The sequence below is a fragment of the Agelaius tricolor genome, unplaced genomic scaffold (assembly GCF_023055355.1).
Source record: "Agelaius tricolor isolate 1412-34295 unplaced genomic scaffold, bAgeTri1.0.p SCAF_23, whole genome shotgun sequence".
Classification (NCBI taxonomy): domain Eukaryota; kingdom Metazoa; phylum Chordata; class Aves; order Passeriformes; family Icteridae; genus Agelaius; species Agelaius tricolor.
In genome coordinates, this window is record NW_027269283.1 from 3,217,931 (window position 1) to 3,236,758 (window position 18,828).

Here is an 18,828-nt window from a genome sequence, read left to right on the forward strand (position 1 = left end):
CTGGTTCTTGTGGGGTTTTTTTTTGTTTGTTTGGTTTGTTTTTTGAAAGAGCAGTGTAAAATCACTTTGCAACATAAATAATAATTTTATGGCTTTGCTCTCTATTTGTTGGAATTTATTGTCCTGTTTGGCAACTGTAACTGACAGTTCTCAGGGCTTTGTTGATGGATGTTATTTACTATATGCTGTACATGTCATTTATAGATTTTAAAGGACTCTTTAGCTTTTGGCAGTGAACTCCATGTAACAAGAAGCTATTGTGTCTGCCAGATATGTAAATATTGTTATTTTAATAGTTTTCTTATTTTTGTACTATTTGCTTTTTATGTTTAAATGTCATCTTCTCTTTCAGCTCAGAAATCACATACTTTACCTAGTGGAGAACTATCAGACCCTGGTGATTATTGGGGAAACAGGATGTGGGAAATCAACACAGATTCCACAAGTAAGTGTCTGTTGGGTTGGTGAAATCAGGGGGAATTCATGGAATATTGAGCAGAACCAGGTGAAAACACCAAGTGTGAGGAGCTAACACCTTGGTGTAAGCACAGCATGACAGTGTCTCTCTTCTCCCCACTGTTGTTTGCAGTACCTGGCAGAAGCTGGCTGGACAGCTGAGGGCAGAGTTGTTGGGGTGACACAGCCTCGTCGGGTCGCTGCAGTTTCAGTGAGTGTCCCCATCTCCCCAGTCTGCTGGCATTAGAACCTCCAGTGTATCAGCAGGTTTTGTTGAATGGCAGGAATCTGCACAAGCTCCTGAAGGAAAAGATGTTTCTGCTTGTCTTTCTCTAAGAGCTGCTGGTGTTACACACTGAATTCTACCTGACTAGTGGGTCTGGACAAGCATTCCAGCATTCCAGAACTGCAGATGTAGAAGCTTTGAAGTAAAACTGACTGATGTCAGCAGAACTGTGTGCAGAACTTAGGGCTGAGCTGTGATTGACTCAGGACTAGAACTGTGCTTGTGTGACCCTCAACTTCTTTCACAAGGTGAAACAGTGATGTAAATCTGCATATAGTTATGCAGCCAGTGGAAGAAACAAGAGATTGTGTACCTCTTTCTAGCAATTCATAACCAGGTTTTTAATATTTTTTTGTGTTTGGTTTTTGTTGTTTTTATGGGGTGTGGTTTTTTTTTTTTGTTTCCCCTCATAAAAATGTCAGGCAGAAGGAGAAACAGTTTTATTGTGAGAGATATTTGCATATACATATTTTGTCTTGGAGAGCATAACATCATCTGGATGTGCTGTGAAGGGGAAAAGGAGATGCTGAGGGCAATGACTTCTCTCTGTTAGCAGGGTGCACAGAAAGCATCCACTGCTCTTTTGTCTTCACAACTGCTGCCAGGCTCTGATTTGGGTGAAGTTTCTGCTGCAGCATTCTTTTTCTACAGAGAGCTGAGGTGCCATTTTATAACCCTCATTTTGCCTGTCCTCTGTAATATAGTAACTGGTATGTACAACACCAGCATTTACCTCAGTAGATACTGTAGAATCCAGTACTCCTTGACCAGATCCAGCCTGGTTAAGGGGACAGTCTCTAGCACTGCTCTGCATCCTGTGCTTTGGGCAGTCTGCCTGCAGTGTCCTCCCTTTTCTCCTTCATAGGGCATCCAGCTGACAGAGCACAAGTTTTACAGGATATGTTGTGAGTGCTGCAATGATTTCTCACGGCAAACTCTCTTCTCTTTTCCCTTTCATGTCTCAATGCGTCATTTTTAAGCTTAAAATAGAAAGATTATTCCATTCAGGCTTAGTACATGGACACAGCAGGGTTTTTCTTTGAGACTGTTGTTGCAGCCTGCCTGGACTGTGGCTGTTACAGGAGATGAGAAATATAACTGATGATTTATTGCTTTGTCCCGAACTGAAAATGATATTTTATTTTAATAGGTGACTTATCTGCTCTCCCATCTAGAGCATGGGGGTTGTTAGAAATAGAGCTAGGTAGCTGCAAAGATATAAAGCATAGTTTAGAAATTCCTGCACTTCTGCTTGCATTACCCAGATTGACAATTATCCTGAATTCTTGGGTGATAAGATTCCAACTGAAATCATGAATTCACTGCTTGTAGGCATGGGCTAGAGTGTCACTCAAATGACTGCCACTAACTTGTGGTTGGAATTCTACAGGGACTAACTCATGTATTGTGGAGTTTCATTGTGTCTTTAGATGTCTTTGTAGCTTGCCATGACACAAGGCTGCAGGGTGCTGAGCTGTTGGTTGCTCATGAGGATCTCTTTTCCCAGGTTGCAGGCCGAGTTGCTGATGAAAGAGGGGCAGTGCTGGGACATGAGGTTGGATATTGCATCCGCTTTGATGACTGCACAGACCCACAGGCCACAAGAATTAAGGTGAAACACCAACAGGGTGTGGTTGCTCTGAAGGGATTGGTTGAAACTCTTCAAGTTCTTTTGCAAAATTAATGAGAACCTTGTGATGCCCACTCAAGAGAATAGGTAACATTTCGGTTTCCCAAGTGGGTACCCCAAAATTGTGCTTGAAATGGCTGTGGCAATCCAAACCTTAATAAAATGAGTATCTATTCCATTCTGATAGTCTAACAAGCACCATTTTAAATCTAGAGGACAATTTCAGGGTATGGCCAGGTGTTGGTACAGCGCTGGTGTGACCTGTGTGTCACTCAAAGTCATAGGGAAAGGCTGCAGTGAATCACAGATTGAAAGTATCCTCCTCTAACAATAGATTTTGATTAAAAGCACAGAGAAAACCCAAGATGAGTAGGCTGAGAGATAATTTGGTGGATTAAATAGCAACTTTGCAGCTGTTTTTCAGTGCTATGAGCAATGTGAGTGTTGCTTGTGTTCTGCAGAAGAGGATTTGCTTTAGTTGTGCTGGAATAGCAGTGATGATGAATGAGACCATTTGCTTTGTGATTTTTTTTTTCAGAGGTTGGTTCCTTTTACAGTGAAAGAAATGGAGATATTTGTTCATTAAATACAGCTGAATTTAACTTTTTAAAGCATGATTATTCATTTAGAGTTGGAAATTTGGAGGGTTTTACCATCAATTCTTACCTAGTTCAAGACCATATTTGCCATCACAGTCTAATTTGATAGATCATTAGAAGATTAAAGGCCAGGAAACATTCAGGCAAAAGCATCTATAAAAATCACAGTTAGTGGAGACTATATAACAAGAATTTTTTTACTTTTCTTTTTTTTCATTTACTTCTAGTTTCTAACTGATGGTATGCTGGTGAGGGAAATGATGGCTGATCCTTTGTTAACAAGATACAGGTAAGAAAAAGTAGAATGAGTGCAATTTGGTAAAAACCTGCTTTTTCAAGCTATTATGATAGCAGTTTTTATAAATTATTAGTGGCTATTATAAATTAAATACCAAAAAAGTGAAAATTATTGTAGAAGTCTGAGATTTTTATGTTGTAAAAACAGCACTGGTTTTAGCAAAACATACTGTTAGTTGATCATTGCAACACCAAAACCAACAGGATTTGATCCTGTAGTTTTGAGACAAAAGCTAAGAGGGCCTTATGGAGTCTGAATTGTTTAATTTCCTGATTCTAGATTATTTTTTCTTCCTTATACTAATAAAACAAGCCAACAACAAACAGGCTTTTGTGATATCCAGAAAACCTATGCAGTACAGTAAACATAGACTTGTTTTCTTCTACTCCTTTCCAAAAACTAGCCTGATTAGAGAACAGTGTGTAATGTCCCATGTGATGTCAGGTACATTTTTCTCCCTGCTTCACTGCTGCAAGCTTTTTTAACTTCCCCAGTTCTGTAAGTGGCTGTGAACAGTAACAGCCCAGCAGCAGATTTCAAATAATGCTGTTCCTAGAGGACAGGGAGACACTGGTTCTAGTGTCAGTCAAGTAATTTCTGAAACCTTACCTTTCTGCTTTTTTCACAGTGTCCTCATGCTGGATGAAGCTCATGAAAGGACTCTTTATACAGACATTGCCATTGGCTTACTAAAAAAGGTAATTCTTCTTTAATTCACTGTAAAGCTGTAATTTTAATTTGGTGATTTTAATACAGCCCTCTGTAACTGTTTTAATTTCCATCCTTTTCATTCAACCTCTGATCCTGATGGCTGGTAATTGAGGGAGTGTGATTGCTGCTTCCTCATTTAGGGAGTGTGACTGCTGCTTCCTCATTTATCCTGCAGCCTGTTGTACATACCCAGCTATTTACTTTGGTCATCTGACATTGAGGATCCTCTGTTTCTTTCCCCTGATGCTGAAATGTCTCCTTAGCTGATAGTTCCAAAAATACACTGTTGATTCTGCTGTTGCTGATCATGTGAAGTGATCTGATTGGGGCTTGTTGCTGACTTTCAGCCTACTAAAGATCTGACTCCTACCAGAAATCAAGAGTAAATTAAAATAACTGACTGAATGCCCTTAAAATAAATACATAAAACTCTTAAACAGTCATTGGGTTCTTAGACCTGTGTGGTGATATGGCTGCTTCATTCATCACCTGTCTTGTAGTTTAAAGGAGTTTTACAGAGAGGTTTCTGGTAATCTGGATTCTCTAAATCTTGGTTCTAGTCTTATATTTCAGAAAGCAGTTTGAGCTCTGGCTGTTGTTGGTCTCTCTCCCAGGTTCAGAAGAAGCGTGGGGATCTCCGCCTGATTGTGGCTTCAGCCACCTTGGATGCAGAGGTACAGCTCAGAGATTTGGGTTGAAATGAGGTGACATTAGGTGACAGCTCCACTGCTGCTATTCATGTGCAGCTTGTCCTCTGTGCTGCTGGAGTGGTTGCAGGAAAAAAATCTGCTGTAGTTCAGTTGCTCTGTTTGGTTTTCATGTTCTGTTAGCAAACTGTTTTGGATGTGAATTTAAATATGAATCTGCTTTTTATGTATTGATATCTTTTTTCTCCTTGTTTGTATTCTTTATGAAATTATGTTCTTTTGGCTTAATTTATTAAGGGACATTTAGCTCAGTTTTGCTGATAGAAATAACCTGAGGCAACTATAGACAAGTAAAACTAAATGATAAATTAATAGATTTAGTTTCAGTGAGATCTTACAACATCCCTGATTGACTCATGGCCTGTGGACACTTATGTAAACTTACTTAAAACATCCTGAACTTCATTTTGAGTAGGAAGAGCAGAGGAACTCTTAGAGCTGAGCAGTGTTTCACCCAGCCCTGTGTTCTGCTTGTAGCAGCAGCAACAGGAGATGCTGTTCAGGGAGAGCACATGAGGCTGTGCGCCTGCTGTGGGTCTGTTCAGTGTGAGCTGCCTCAGCAGCTGCAGTAGCTGTAGTACAGATATTAGTCAGCACCTTCCTGCTGTTTCCCTCTACTGTGTGTTTATGGACCTGCTGTTTGTTCATTTGTCTTTGAATCTCTAAGTCTCCAGGACACCATGAGTAATTTTCAGGAGTTTGCCACTTGCTGTATAATGAAGTACTTAGTCTAATTCTTTCAAACCTGTTAGTTTCATCAAGGATCTCCCAGTTCTTGTACTGGGGATTTGTGTTAAAAAAAACCACCCCCAAACCCAGTTTTACATTTACTTTGTCACCTTTGATTCTGTAAACCTCAGTTGTGTCTTCTCAACCTTATGCTCCCCAAACAAAGCCTTTTCAGTCTCTCCTCATATGGCAGCTATTCCATCTCCTATATCATGTTCATTCCTCTTCTGCCCTTTTCCTAACTGCTCTGTCCTTAATAAGATGTGGTGGTGAGAGCTTGCATGTGGCACTGAAGATGTGGGCACACAGACATTTCCTTTAATGACAAATACCATGTGCCATGAATGTTGGTAGTGTGCTGGTAGTGTTTGCACTGCTGTATATCCTGTACATTACAATGCAAAATTTTAACTGCCAAAATTCATATTTCACATAGATGACAGTTAATCTAAAATGAGTTAATAGGAGCAAAATGATTGGTGTGACTATATAAATATATTTTTTAATACAGAGAGTTGATGGTTATCTCTACAATGCTCATAAAAGTTGATATGAATTATATGGGTCCTTAAGTTCCATCTTTTGCTGTTATTTATTCAAAATACTTCATGACAATATATCTAAATTTATGAAGGTGTCACACAATACATAAATCAAAAACTTTCATAAATCATGCCTAACTCTGCTTTTACAAAGTGAGGTCTTGGTGTTCAGTAAGGGCTGTAAAATTTACTCACTCACCCAAAAATGGATGAGAATATGCAGGCCCTGCACAAACCTTTTTGCACCAATTATTTCTAAGTTCTTCTTAGCTTTGACTTTGCTAATTTAATTTTATTTCCCTTTCCAATTTTTACTTCTCAAAGTAATAAACATGCAATGCTATTTGTGCTAAATGCCTGAACCCCAGACAGAATAGAAGGCAACAAAATCAAACTTCCACATTTTTTAATTGGCAGTATCAAATTAATGAAGTAAACATCCAAGTAATAGTAATTTAACTTCCTTGTGTCTTTAGGTTTTTCTCTCCATTCCTTGAAATGTCAACCTGAAACTGTTTGTTTTTATTTTAATGTAGAAATTCAGGGATTTCTTTAATCAAAATGATACCGGTGACCCCAGCAAAGACACCAGTGTGATCCTCACTGTTGAGGGGAGGACGTTTCCAGTGGACATCTTTTACCTGCAGAGGTGTGTTCCTGTCTGGTCTGGGCAGTAGTGACACTGCAACTGTGCTATCATTTTGTCTAGATTAGAGCTCTGGTGTCCCAAAGCTGCTCTGTTTTGTGTCCCTGCTGGAGGGGAGCAGTCTGTACCTATTTTCCTGCTCATGTCTCTGCTGTTTTCTCTCCCCATAGCCCTGTTCCTGACTATATAAAATCAACTGTGGAAACTACAATGAAAATTCACCAGATGGAGAATGATGGTGATATACTGGCATTTTTAACTGGCCAGGTATAGATATAAGCTATTTTTTTTCCTTTTATTTACAGTGCTGTATTGTGAGCTTTGCAAAGCTGCCTCAGTCTCCTGAGGCTTTCCTTAGTTGTGCTTACTTTATTCTCAGTAAAGATGACAAACATTTCTCTATTGATGGGAGCAAAACTAGGCCAGTCCCAAAGATGTGAAGACAATATATGGCCTGAATTTGTCAAAGCTAGTGATGGATGGTAGTTTTTGTCATTTAATGCTGTACTTCTCAGCCTTGTTAGTGAGTGGAATTCTGTGTGGTTTGCTGGTGCAAGTCACATATACCCAGTTGTTAAATTGACAGTGAGTCATCATTAATAGTTAAGGCAAATGGAATTTCCATTTGTTAGGCTTAACATCTGAAGTGTTTGACAGAAAAACAAATTGCCATGAGATGGAAATGTACTGGTCTCTTCTGCTCTATTTATGCTTGTCAGCTCACTTTGCAGCTGGGAAGAGCAAATGGGAGGCAACTCATTTCTCCAGTGAGGAGCTACCTTGAAGAACTTCAGTAACATCTTGCATATTTTCAAAAGCAATTCCTCATCCCCTTTATTGATTTCATTTTGGAATAATGAATTTGCATTTTCATGAGGCAATGTTTGAACATCTTGTTTTCTATCTTTAAGAGTGAGATGCCACAGCTGAGATTAAACATGAAACTGAGCAGGAGGTGTCAATGCTGTTCCTGTGCCATTCCTGATCCAGGCCCACATCATTCTGCTCTGCCAAAATATTTTGGCCTCCCATTTTGCTCTCACCAGTTGAGATAGACAGGAAAATTAACCTACTTCCTCTTAAGCTTGGTTCAGTCCTACCCCATGATTTTCTCATGTTTTTGTGATATGACATTGACTCAAATAACAGTGAACACAAACATGTATATAAAACTTTATTTATTTATTACTAATAGCAATTTATCTTAAGAATATTACAGCATGGAGTGAGCTAGTCAAAATCCTGGAGTTTGGACAATGACAGTGGTATTACTTGGTGCAGTTTCTGTATCTAGGTGACAGGAATGTGCTGTTAAAGTGCAGCCTCTCACTGTGTGCTGCTGTGGCTGCAGGAGGAAGTGGAGACTGTGGTTTCCATGCTCATAGAGCAGGCTCGGGCCCTCGCTCGCACCGGGATGAAGAAGCACCTCCGTGTTCTGCCCATGTACGCTGGGCTGCCTTCTCCCGAGCAGCTGAAAGTGTTTGAGAGAGTCCCTCACACTGTCAGGAAGGTGAGCTCTTGTGTCTGTCTCAATTTCCACCACCCAGAAGGGTGTCTGCAGCACACAGGTTGCATTTATCAGGTTCACATCGTGGGACTATTGCAAATGGCACTTGGAGGGAGGCTTTCTGCATCTCCCATCAGTGCCTGCCAGCTTTCAAACTGGGAACCAAGAACATGTTCCTTGGCTTCCCTTTTCATCTTTGATCACTCCTAGACATGTCAGTTCCAACTCTCCTCTGTGCCTCATCAACTCTGCAATTTTTAAGCGTCTCTATACAACTTTGTATTTGTCTTCTTACCCTCTGAACTCCTCTGCTTTTGCTTTTTTCTTTCTTTTTGTGATCTAAATGTCCATGGCTGTTTTCCACCAGTAGTAGAAAAATTGGTGACAGAGTGGGTAAGTGCTGTATTTTCATCTAAGGAACAAGTTCAAGCTTACTTGATTTTAGTGGGAAAAAAAGCTTTTTTTTTTTGACTTCTGAAAGTCTCATTTAGACATTTAATGTCACAGAAGTATATAATTGGATGTGATTAGTGCTTTCTGCTTATGCAGAGCCTGTGTTGGGGTTGAAATAAGCTGACAAAACTACACCAAGGTGACTTGTAAGTCTTGTACCTGCTGGGGTTTGACAAGTGAAATTATTCATCTGCCATTGAAGAACATTTCATATAAATACTTCTCTCTAGTCAGTTACACTTTCAAAATTTACTTTTTAATTTCAGGTGAAATAAACATTAGATTTCCCACTGTTGTCTGGGAACAATTATTTTATTATTTTAGGGCATGCATATATAAGTGAATCCCTGCAGGAATGCTGAATGTGAAACTCCTAATCAGCTCTGTTCCCCTCCTGTCTCCCACCTCATTCCTTACATAGCTTTACATCTTCCCACCTCACCTTACACAGCTTTGAGAGTGTACAAAGAACAGTTCAGTGTAACTGAGAAGCAGAAAGAAAACATTCTTAGTTCTGTGAAAAACGCCAATCACTTGTTTTTAAAATTTTAAAAGTTTAATAGTAATAAAATGGTTATAAAAATAGTAATATAATTGGAGTAATAACAATTTGGACAATTTGAATTAGGACAATATGAGACAATAGAAACAAAGAGTTATGGACAGTCCGAGTACCTTTTTCTGGGCAGCATAAGCCCAAAAAAGGTCCCCCGTTAACAGAGGATTAATCCTTAAAAGCAACAGCCTGTTGCATATTCATACACTCATACATGATGGATAAATTCCATTCAAACACAGGATTCTATCTGGGCAGTGTCAGCTTCTTCCTCTGAATCCTGACAGAGTCTTCAGGGCTGAGGAGTCAGGAAGAAGTTCATTTCTTCTGATGATGGGGCAATAAATTCTCTTTCTCTGAAAGATTGAGGTGTCCTGTGGCTGCTATCTCAGTGCGAGTCCTTTGTTTAGGAAAACAGTATCCTACGTAGCATAGTTTCTATTTTAACATTTTGTTATAACCTAAAACTATATTTAACACACTACTTAAGAGAATTAATACAGCATTACTTTTTAACACAACACATATAATATTCATTTGAATATTATATATATTATATATATATAATATATATATTATTTGCGAAAAGCCAATCATAAAATACACATTTTTTGTAGTTTGCTACACAAGAACACTTGATTTACAGTCAGTTAATCTTTTTCTCTGCAAACACTGCCAAAGATTTTCTCTGCAAACACTGCCAAGCTCTTCTTTTATGAAGAGAGAATAAATTTGAATAAGAAAGTGGTTATGAAGCTGTGAGAACTGCTGTACAAACTGGGCTTATTTCAAGCTGACAACTCCTTCTGCTTGTACTGTATCTTTTTATGCTCCTGAGCATGTCCTGGAGCTCTCATGGCTGAGATGTCCCTGGCTGTATTTGGCTGATGGGCTCACTGAGAGCTCACAGGATCCTCTCTGTGCCCGTCCCCGCAGGTGATCGTTGCCACCAACATTGCCGAGACCTCCATCACAGTGCACGGCATCTCCTTTGTCATCGACTGTGGCTTTGTGAAGCTGCGTGCCTACAACCCCAAGACGGCCATCGAGTGCCTGGTGGTGGTGCCCGTGTCCAAAGCCTCGGCCAAGCAGCGGGCGGGGCGGGCCGGCCGCAGCCGCTCCGGGAAGTGTTACCGGCTCTACACGGGTCAGCAGCTCGGGGCTCCCCGCTCTGCGTGCGCTTCTCGTTCGGTGCGGGATAGGGAGAAAGGGCTGGGCTTGTTCGTGCATGGAAAGAACAATAGTCCCTTCGTTATTTGTTATGGTTGCTGTTACTAATGAAGGAATGGATTACTTTTGGGTTAAGAACCGTTTATGATTTAGATAAATGTTAGTTTTAGAGGTTGTGAGATTTCTGAGATTAAGTAGCTGGTTATAGTTTAAGAGTAGTCACAAGTTTCTTAGCTACAAGATAATATATGAACTTTCTAGTTATATATTTATAGAATATATATAAATTCCATATAATATCCATCTTACACAAATATAATATTTATATCAAATATAAAATAATATTTATATATGATTTATATTATATAAAGATAATATTTATATAAGTATATAGTATGATGTTTATATTATATATTTTTATATAATATATAACTTTCTAGTTATATATTTATATGCTTTCTAGTTTAATGTACAGATATTACAAGGTTTATTTTGTTTTTTTTAACTTATCACTTTTACTTCTACTGCACTGTGGATACTTTTGTCTAACAGGCTGCTTTTGTAGATAAACACATGTTTCTATTATAATTTCTAAGCTCTTAGCTTATTCTGTATAACCTCTACACTTATATATATATATATATATATTTTATATATATACTTATATATAATCTGTGTAACCTCACTCCTGCATTTTAAACCCTTCACTATCTTATCAATACAATTTCTCACTTACTTAGGGCATAGTCTTACAACTATAGAAACATAAGTTTATGATTTTTCTCTTTAATTTTTTTCTGTGTATTGTATTTTTACATCAGTTTAAGCTTCTTCTGAGGCTGTAAATCAAACTCTTTAGTATCTGTGGAAGTTTCTATTTTTCTGATTCCACAGTTGTTCCTCTGGCTTGTTTAGAAATACCTCATTCTTATGTGCTAGGTGTTAGAAACTGAATCTTTTTGTGACTCAGAAGCACAAATGGGGTAGAGTCAGCAGTTGCAAACATGAAATATTGATGCAGCTCTTAAAAGTGGTGAGCTTATTAAGAAGTTTGTTCTTCAAGGATTTTGGTTTCTGAGCAGTTTCAGCTTTTTATACTTACCACTATTATAATCTCTCTTCTCTGACTGAAGTCTTTATAGACCTTGCATTTAACAAAGGGGCTCTGGAAATCCTTTAGGTAACTCAGAGAAAACTTCATGTCTCTTTTTTTCCTAGGAATAGCTGCCAACCCCAAATTCTTCCCTTGAATCAATGACCCTGGCAGTGCACAAAAATTGCTGTTACAAATAAATCTCTTGGCCACCCCACACTGTCCAGAGAGCTGCAATCAAAGTGTCTGTTCTCAGCTGCTTAATGAGAAAAGGCTTTGCAGCTGAACACTCCCATTGCTGATGGGCTTCAGGTCCCCTCTAGTTTTACTGGAGCTCTGAGATGTTGGAGATGAAGCATTTTCCTTTAAAATGTGTATGTGCTTGCCAGCAATTGCCACATTAAACCAAGCCATGATTTATGCTCTGAATTTATATGTATCCAGTAAGGATCAGGAGACAATATGTGCTACACAATATCCCAAGCTTACATAGCTTTGGGAGTGTTTTACTGGAGAAACCGTGACTACACTGAAGACATTTTTGCATGCTCAAGAGCTCAAGGTCTAGGGAGTGCTTTAAGAAGTGTTTTAAAATAGGGAAAAATAGAAAAGAAAAGAAGAAAGTGCACAGAGTGAACAACAGCAGAGAAACAGCACTGTCTTTGTCCTAGGGAAGGTTTGAGATAGAAAAGGGTTCTGTAGAAATGAATATAATGTAGAATGTGCCCTTTTTTTACTGCAGAACCATTGGTTAGTAGAAGGTTTTATCCTTACATGGAGTATTTTTCCAGACTTGGATTTTATAGTGAACGTGATTTTAAAAAGGCATTGTTAAATAAATTGTTTTTCCATCCTAAATCTTTATTTAAAAGATATGTTTTAAACCATTTGAGTAGTTATAAAAACAGTGTTCTTGTACTGAAAGCATGCTGCTTTGAAACTTTTCCATGTCTCTTTAAAAGAATGCTTTTTTTGTAGTATTGCATTGCACCCTGCCTTTTATTTTCTGACAAAACCATGAAACAGAAGAGAAACAAAACATTTCCAGATTTCTGTGAAGAAACTACAAAATCAAAACTGTAGCCAAAACCATTGAATTTATTTAAATAAAAGTAATGTAAAATACAGTAATTAGAGAAAATCATCCTTAGGATAGAGATTGTCTTTTAACAGCTGTTAATTATCCAGATGTGATAATTTAAACTTGAAATGGTTGTGATTCTGTCTGTGGTGAGTGCACAGAATGGGAGCTGAAGCTCAGTGCCCAGCTGTGTTTGTCTCCCCCACAGAGGAGGACTTTGAGAAGCTGCCCAAGTCCACGGTGCCGGAGATGCAGCGCAGCAACCTGGCCCCTGTCATCCTGCAGCTCAAGGCTCTGGGGATTGACAACGTGCTCAGGTTCCCCTTCCTTTCGGTGAGTCCCAGCCTCTGAGGGCTGCCAGCTTTCCTTGGGCTGGAGGGAAATCAGGGCATGGCTTGGGGATAGCCACAGAACCATTCACCATTGCCCTGCTGGTTTGGAAAGTGTAGCCCTGTCAGGCAGCAAAGTGTGTTCCTGGGAATCAATAGTGCAAATGATATGTGTGACCACTTAGAAACAACCATTTGGATTCCAGAGTTTGATGTTTCAATTGTTGAGAAGTCAGGAAAGTCTTAAAAATACAAACTGCGAGGAAAGTCTTAAAGAGATGAAAGACAAACTTCTACAGTTCTGTAGAATTGTAACTGCAGTCCCTTTGCACTGAATTTATGAAGGAAGGAAGGAAGAGTGTGAGAGCTCTTTGTTCATTTTGCAGCAGGGAGTAGGTAGTTAAGGATTTTGCAGAAGAGGAAGGTCTATGAATTCATGTTCTGTGCTGATAACTTCAATCAATGCACATTTTCTCTTCACAGCCACCCCCTGCACAGTCGATGGTGCAAGCTTTAGAGTTGCTGTATGCTTTGGGAGGTGAGATTTTAATGCTTTGCTTTATTTGGAGCTATATTGCAGGAGTTGTGAAAAAAACCCTCTAATTTGTATTTGGTGTTGGAGGGACATTAATAAAATTTGCATTTCAGAACTGTGCTTTGAGAAAGAAGGAGAAACACAGGTGTGACTGGGGCAAACTTTTTCTTGGTGGGTTTTTAGAGTGTACCTCAGTCTCTTCTGGATTTACTGTCTTTTCTTTTGGTTATTTCAGATGGATAAGCAAACAAACAGCAGCAATGGAGTTTAAACTAGAATTTCACTATTTAGATTGGGTAAATGAATATTTTATAGCTATCTTATCTGTATTTCCTGGCAATTTCATGGGAGGAAACCAGCTATTTATCCTTGCTAGGAACAGGGCTCTGAGCTGATGAAGGTGCTTTTTTCACTGGCAGATCCTCTTTGTGTTCCTTCAGTCCTTCCAGAGTGGTATGAAGATAAAAATGGAGTTTGGACACTAATTAGACCAGTAGAGGAGTTAGACACTAACTTTACCTGCATCCAGTTAGATAAATTGGTAAATTGTTAGATACCTAGGACTTGGTGTGGTGGTCTTTTATTTCATGTTACTGAGCCAGCAATGGCAACATGTAACACTTGCAGATATAAACAGAAAAAGTTGTAAGCAAAGGTTTGACTGTAATAACCCTGAATTTATCAAGGCTGATAGAATTGCATCTTTGTTCCTTAGTGGGATTTTGATAAGCACAGTCTGTCTATTGTAAATTTTCCTGTTAACACGTTTCAGTCACTATCTGATCATGCTCTGTGTGTGCTGGAACTCTTCCTAAGCATTGTGAGTCAAATGTGATGCCTGAATTTGGGAGAGCTCAGTCCCTGGAGGCTGTGCATGAAACCCTCCCAGAGAGTGTGATAGTTTTCAAACTGCCTCCTTGCCATGATTTTGAAGGTTTTACTGACAGAAGTTATTAAGAGCTAATTTAATTATAATTTTTTAAATGAATCCCAGTCTGTTCTCTGCTCTGGATGCAGGATGGGCTGTGGCTGAAAGGCTACACCCGCTGTAGTGTAATGCTCTTCATGTTTGTGCTGTTGGTCCTGCAGCTGAGGCTCAAACCCACAACAAATCAAACTGTTCTGATTCTATTTGCTGTGATTACAGGATACAGCCACAAATAAAAACCCCTGATCTTCCTTAAAACCAGCACATTTTCTCCTGGATGAACTGGAACTGTGTTTCTCAAGGCAGTGTGTGTGTTTCAGTGAACAGCTTTCTGTCTTTTCATGCTTTTAAATGCCTGCCACTTGCAAAGACTCTGCTCTAGTTTTACTATTGAACTTGCCAGTTATAGACAAATCAACAGATACACACAAACTTGTAATGAAAAGAAGAGATTAGTCTGAGAGATCTTGAGAGCATAATTCAAAGTGCTTTTATATTATTAAGCTACTTAAAAGAGTATCTTTTAAAAAATTCTGTTCTCTGTGTCACTAATCACAGCTTGTTCTCCAATTCACTGGAGTCTGAACAACACTCTTGGCATATGGTTTGGGTTTAGGTGGTTCTGTGAGGAGCAGGGACTTGGACTTGAGCCTTAGGGGTGGGTCCTTTCCAATTTGAGATAGTCTTTGATTCTAAGTGTGTTCATTCTGCTTTTATTCATTATGCTGCTGTTGGCTACTTTTAACACTCAGATCACACTGTAGTAATATGTTTTTATACACAGTTTTCAACTCCTTTTTGTGTGGTGAGTGGGATGCCTGCTTCCTAATTTTGTTTATAGGAAGAACTGTTATATTGTTGAGTTTTTTGGACAGCTGTGTAATCTTTTTGAATGCAACAAACTAAACAAAACAGAAACTTGATATGAGGCCAAGTAGTCAAAACTAAGCTGTGTTTGACTTCAGCTCCTTGTTTGTAGCTAATTCAGTTGACAATGTTTGCTCCAGAATGTGAACATGAGGCAGCATAAAGGAGATTGTGTAAGTTTTGGAAACTTCTAGAGGTTTGTGGCTGTTTTTAGAGCACTCACAGATGCTGTGCTGTAAGTTGTGGCAGTCTGCTCTCTTTTTATTCTCATGGAGCTGTAACTCTGCCTGGCCAGGATTGTGCCCTGTGCTGGTTCAGTTCCATCTCGCAATGGAGGGTTTCACTTAAGACACTTGGTTCTTGGCAACCTCTGCAAGCTTGGAACAAGGACCTTCACAGTGGCTCAGGAATGTGTTGCAAGGATGAATTCACAGCCAAAACCACCTTAGGGAAATGGAGAGGAAAGTTCAATAAACTCACTGATTAGCTGGGTGATGTTTTGGCAGAAGTGTTCTTGCTCATGTAGCTTCAAAGAGCTCTTATTCTCTTGGCTGTACAGCTTTGGAGCAGAGCAGAGAAGTGCTGATCTTGGTGTTTCAGATGGAAAGAAATGTGTGTGCATGTGTGTGATACACTCTTCAGTTTTTGCTGAAGTTTAACGTGAAGTTAAGTTTTAGGTGGTTTATTATGAAGATTTTATATCAAGTACAGAGGTGAAGCTGCTCAAGCATTTGCAGGTGCAGGGAGGATTAAATTTCTCTTGTGCAAATAGGAACATGAATTTCATCATTGGCATTGCAGCCACATTCAAAAAGGCAGTTTGGGGTCAGGCCCCTGTTGTGCCAGCCCGGTGCCAGCTCGTGCAGGGCAGATGCTCCTGGGGTAAGATAGCTGTGTTGAATAAACACATCACTGTTTGGAGAGGGATTATTTTTACAGTGGTGCAAACTGATTACATCAGGACTATCTCTCCTCAGCCTTCTCCTTTGATGCCTTTTTGAGAATCTGAGTTGTCAGTTGGAGTTTATTGGTTTTAAGCATAATTTAAGAAGTAAATAAGCAGGCAAAAAGTGGCTTTATATTTAGGGTTATTTCAGGTGTTTGTTGAAGGTTTGTTTGAGAGTTGTCACCTATCAGAAACAACCACTCTGCCTAAGTTTATAAAGGATAGTTTTAATCCCTCAGCCTGTCACACACTAGTGGTTGTTACTTTAAACATTTTAGTGCCATGGTACTTGAATAATCTCTCCTGAGCACATTTAATTAAAATATTTTTAATATCTTTTTCTGAGATCTTTCATTTCCTGTATATATGTGGATTCAGTGATTGCTTCCAGGATTATTTGAAGGAAACTTTCACCTATTCCAAACTAATATCCATTGCAGGCTATATTCAAGCTTATTACTACAAATAGATCTGTGCACAACCCATATATAGATCATGCAAAATTGTATTGACATTTGTAGGATGCAGCAGAAGCCAAAGAATTTTTGCTTGGTGAACCTGTAGAAGGTGGTGCATAAATATATGGAAATTTCTCCTTTTTCCTGCCTAGGAATGCAGTTCTGTAGATGAAAACCTATCTAAGCTCTTAGTTGTGTTAGAACTTAAACTTCTCCTATGGCACTAGTCAAATGAAAGCTGTCATACCTTAATTTTTGCAGGTGCTGTGACTTTGTGTTTAAATGTTCATTCACCATTTCACAAAAGCTGCCTTTGGTACCTGTTTCTGGGGAAAACTCTGTGACATTGTGTGAAAAGCTTGGTAGGTTTTGTGTGACAGTGTAGGGGTGTGTGAGTGAATCACTACATTGTCATGAGTTGGGAGCATATCAAATAATAAAATAAACACTGGCTGGAGGGATCTGTGGGTTCAGATATGCTGACATGAGTTATAGGAGATCTCATTCCTTGACCTGATTTGTGGTTTTGCTTTTCTCTGTGAAACAGAGCTGCAGTGCAGCTGTGGCTTTGTTACCAGCACACAGTCTGACAAATATTGTGTTTCTATAATGTGAGAGCTGTGGCTGTGTTTCCTCAGGTCTCTTTGCTGTGGTTGGTTATGCAACCTGCAGTGCCCCAAAGTCCTGCTTGTGTAGCCTTTCTCTCGTGCTTTACCTCTTTGTCATTCCTCATACAACTTAGCCTCTTGAAGTTTTCTCTTTCAATTTTTACTCTTTGCTGCCTTTCTTAGCAAGCTTTTTTTCCTTATTATTGTTCCCTGTGTATTGTATTTTTTTTATTCTACATCCTCTTGCAAAGGAAAGGCTTTTCCATTTAAATCTTTCCCTGAAATCTCAGCATAAAGCTCAGAGTTAGGCTGTGACCTGTGCTTTGCATGGGTCACCCTTGCTGCAGGGGTTTGACTGGAGGGAGCCAAAGCTCTAAAATGGTAAATGTGCAGGGTTGCTCTGGCCATCACAGATCAAGCTGTCAGGCCTCCCTCCTGTGCCATCTCCAGGGAAAAGGCTACAGCTGGAACATGGCTGGCAGTTGAGTGGATGGTACTTGAAGCAAACTAAACTGTAGGAAAGCTTCATCAGCTGTGCATCTCTTGTTTAGATAATAATACATTATTCTTCTCCATGACCTAAGTAGATGTGCTTAGAAAAATGACACCCTACCATCAGCAGTGCTTCCTGTTCCTGCAAAAATGCCTGCTCCACATTTATCCCCATTTTCATTCTCATCTGCTCTACATCCCCATGAACAAAGATGTTACTAAATATTTAAAAAAAGGATCAGAGGTCTAACAGCTAATATCCTCTCTGGCCATGGCATTGACTTGCATTGCAGGTTTTTACAGTTATTGACATAAGATTGAAACTTGGTCAAAATCAAAAAACTTGTGTGTTCAAATACTTTTGAAAAATAAATCTGGTGACCCATGGGAGAGTAAATGGGTATCATGGATTGCCTTTAAGCTAAGTGCAATATACACTTAGCTACTCTAAGGTGCATTTGCCATATTTTAGCTTGTAATTCTGCTCTTTAGTACAGTTAAAGTGTAAAAGAAGCCTTGCTGTGCTGTTTTGCCTGTGTCCCAGCTACATTTCTTCCTGTGCTGCAGGTCTGGACATGCACTGCCGGTTAACAGAGCCTCTTGGGATGAGAATAGCAGAGTTTCCTTTGAATCCTATGTTTGCAAAGATGCTTCTGGAATCAGGTAGGAGGAGAAAGATCAGTTTCTCCACCAGTTTCAGTCATGGAATTGTAATGCATGGCGAGACATTTGCTAAACTCAAACTATACTTCATCTTGGTGTGGTCTGCAGTGAAAAGAATTGGTTAAAATCTCTATTTTATCCATTTAATCTCTATTAAATAGTCTAAGACATTTCACAGTCTAAAAAGTCTAACATTCATCTCTTAAGTTTTCCACTGAGAACATTCATTCTTATACTAAAAAAAAAATCTAGGAATTTATGTATTTTTGTTTTAAATACTATAAAAAACATATTCTGCCTCTTTTGCATTTTATTCTCTATGGTGGTAAGTTGAATGGAAGATTTCCTTTATTGAATTTGTTCATTTACTCTTTAGGAAATTTTGGCTGCTCCCAAGAGATTTTGACAATTGCTGCCATGATGCAGATTCAAAACATCTTTGTGATCCCTCCAAATCAAAAAAACCAAGCTGTGAGTTCAGTTGTGTCTCCTTTTCTGTTTGTTGGTTCCACATTTCTGGACTTCTGGCAAGTATTTT

The 18,828-nt window shown here is 39.1% G+C and overlaps 1 protein-coding gene across 2 annotated transcripts in view; it reads left to right on the forward strand.

Annotated features, from left to right (window-relative positions):
- Positions 1–18,828, forward strand: part of DHX35 (DEAH-box helicase 35) — a 29,889-nt gene that overhangs the window by 1,727 nt on the left and 9,334 nt on the right. For both annotated transcript variants that reach the window (XM_071446704.1, XM_071446705.1), the window contains exons 3-16: positions 353–445; positions 590–667; positions 2,250–2,354; positions 3,199–3,260; positions 3,898–3,967; positions 4,595–4,654; positions 6,495–6,607; positions 6,775–6,871; positions 7,956–8,114; positions 10,057–10,267; positions 12,673–12,797; positions 13,277–13,331; positions 18,195–18,290; positions 18,667–18,761. In XM_071446704.1, the coding sequence (XP_071302805.1) occupies positions 353–445; positions 590–667; positions 2,250–2,354; positions 3,199–3,260; positions 3,898–3,967; positions 4,595–4,654; positions 6,495–6,607; positions 6,775–6,871; positions 7,956–8,114; positions 10,057–10,267; positions 12,673–12,797; positions 13,277–13,331; positions 18,195–18,290; positions 18,667–18,761 (1,419 nt within the window). The remainder of the gene's footprint in view (positions 1–352; positions 446–589; positions 668–2,249; positions 2,355–3,198; positions 3,261–3,897; positions 3,968–4,594; positions 4,655–6,494; positions 6,608–6,774; positions 6,872–7,955; positions 8,115–10,056; positions 10,268–12,672; positions 12,798–13,276; positions 13,332–18,194; positions 18,291–18,666; positions 18,762–18,828) is intronic.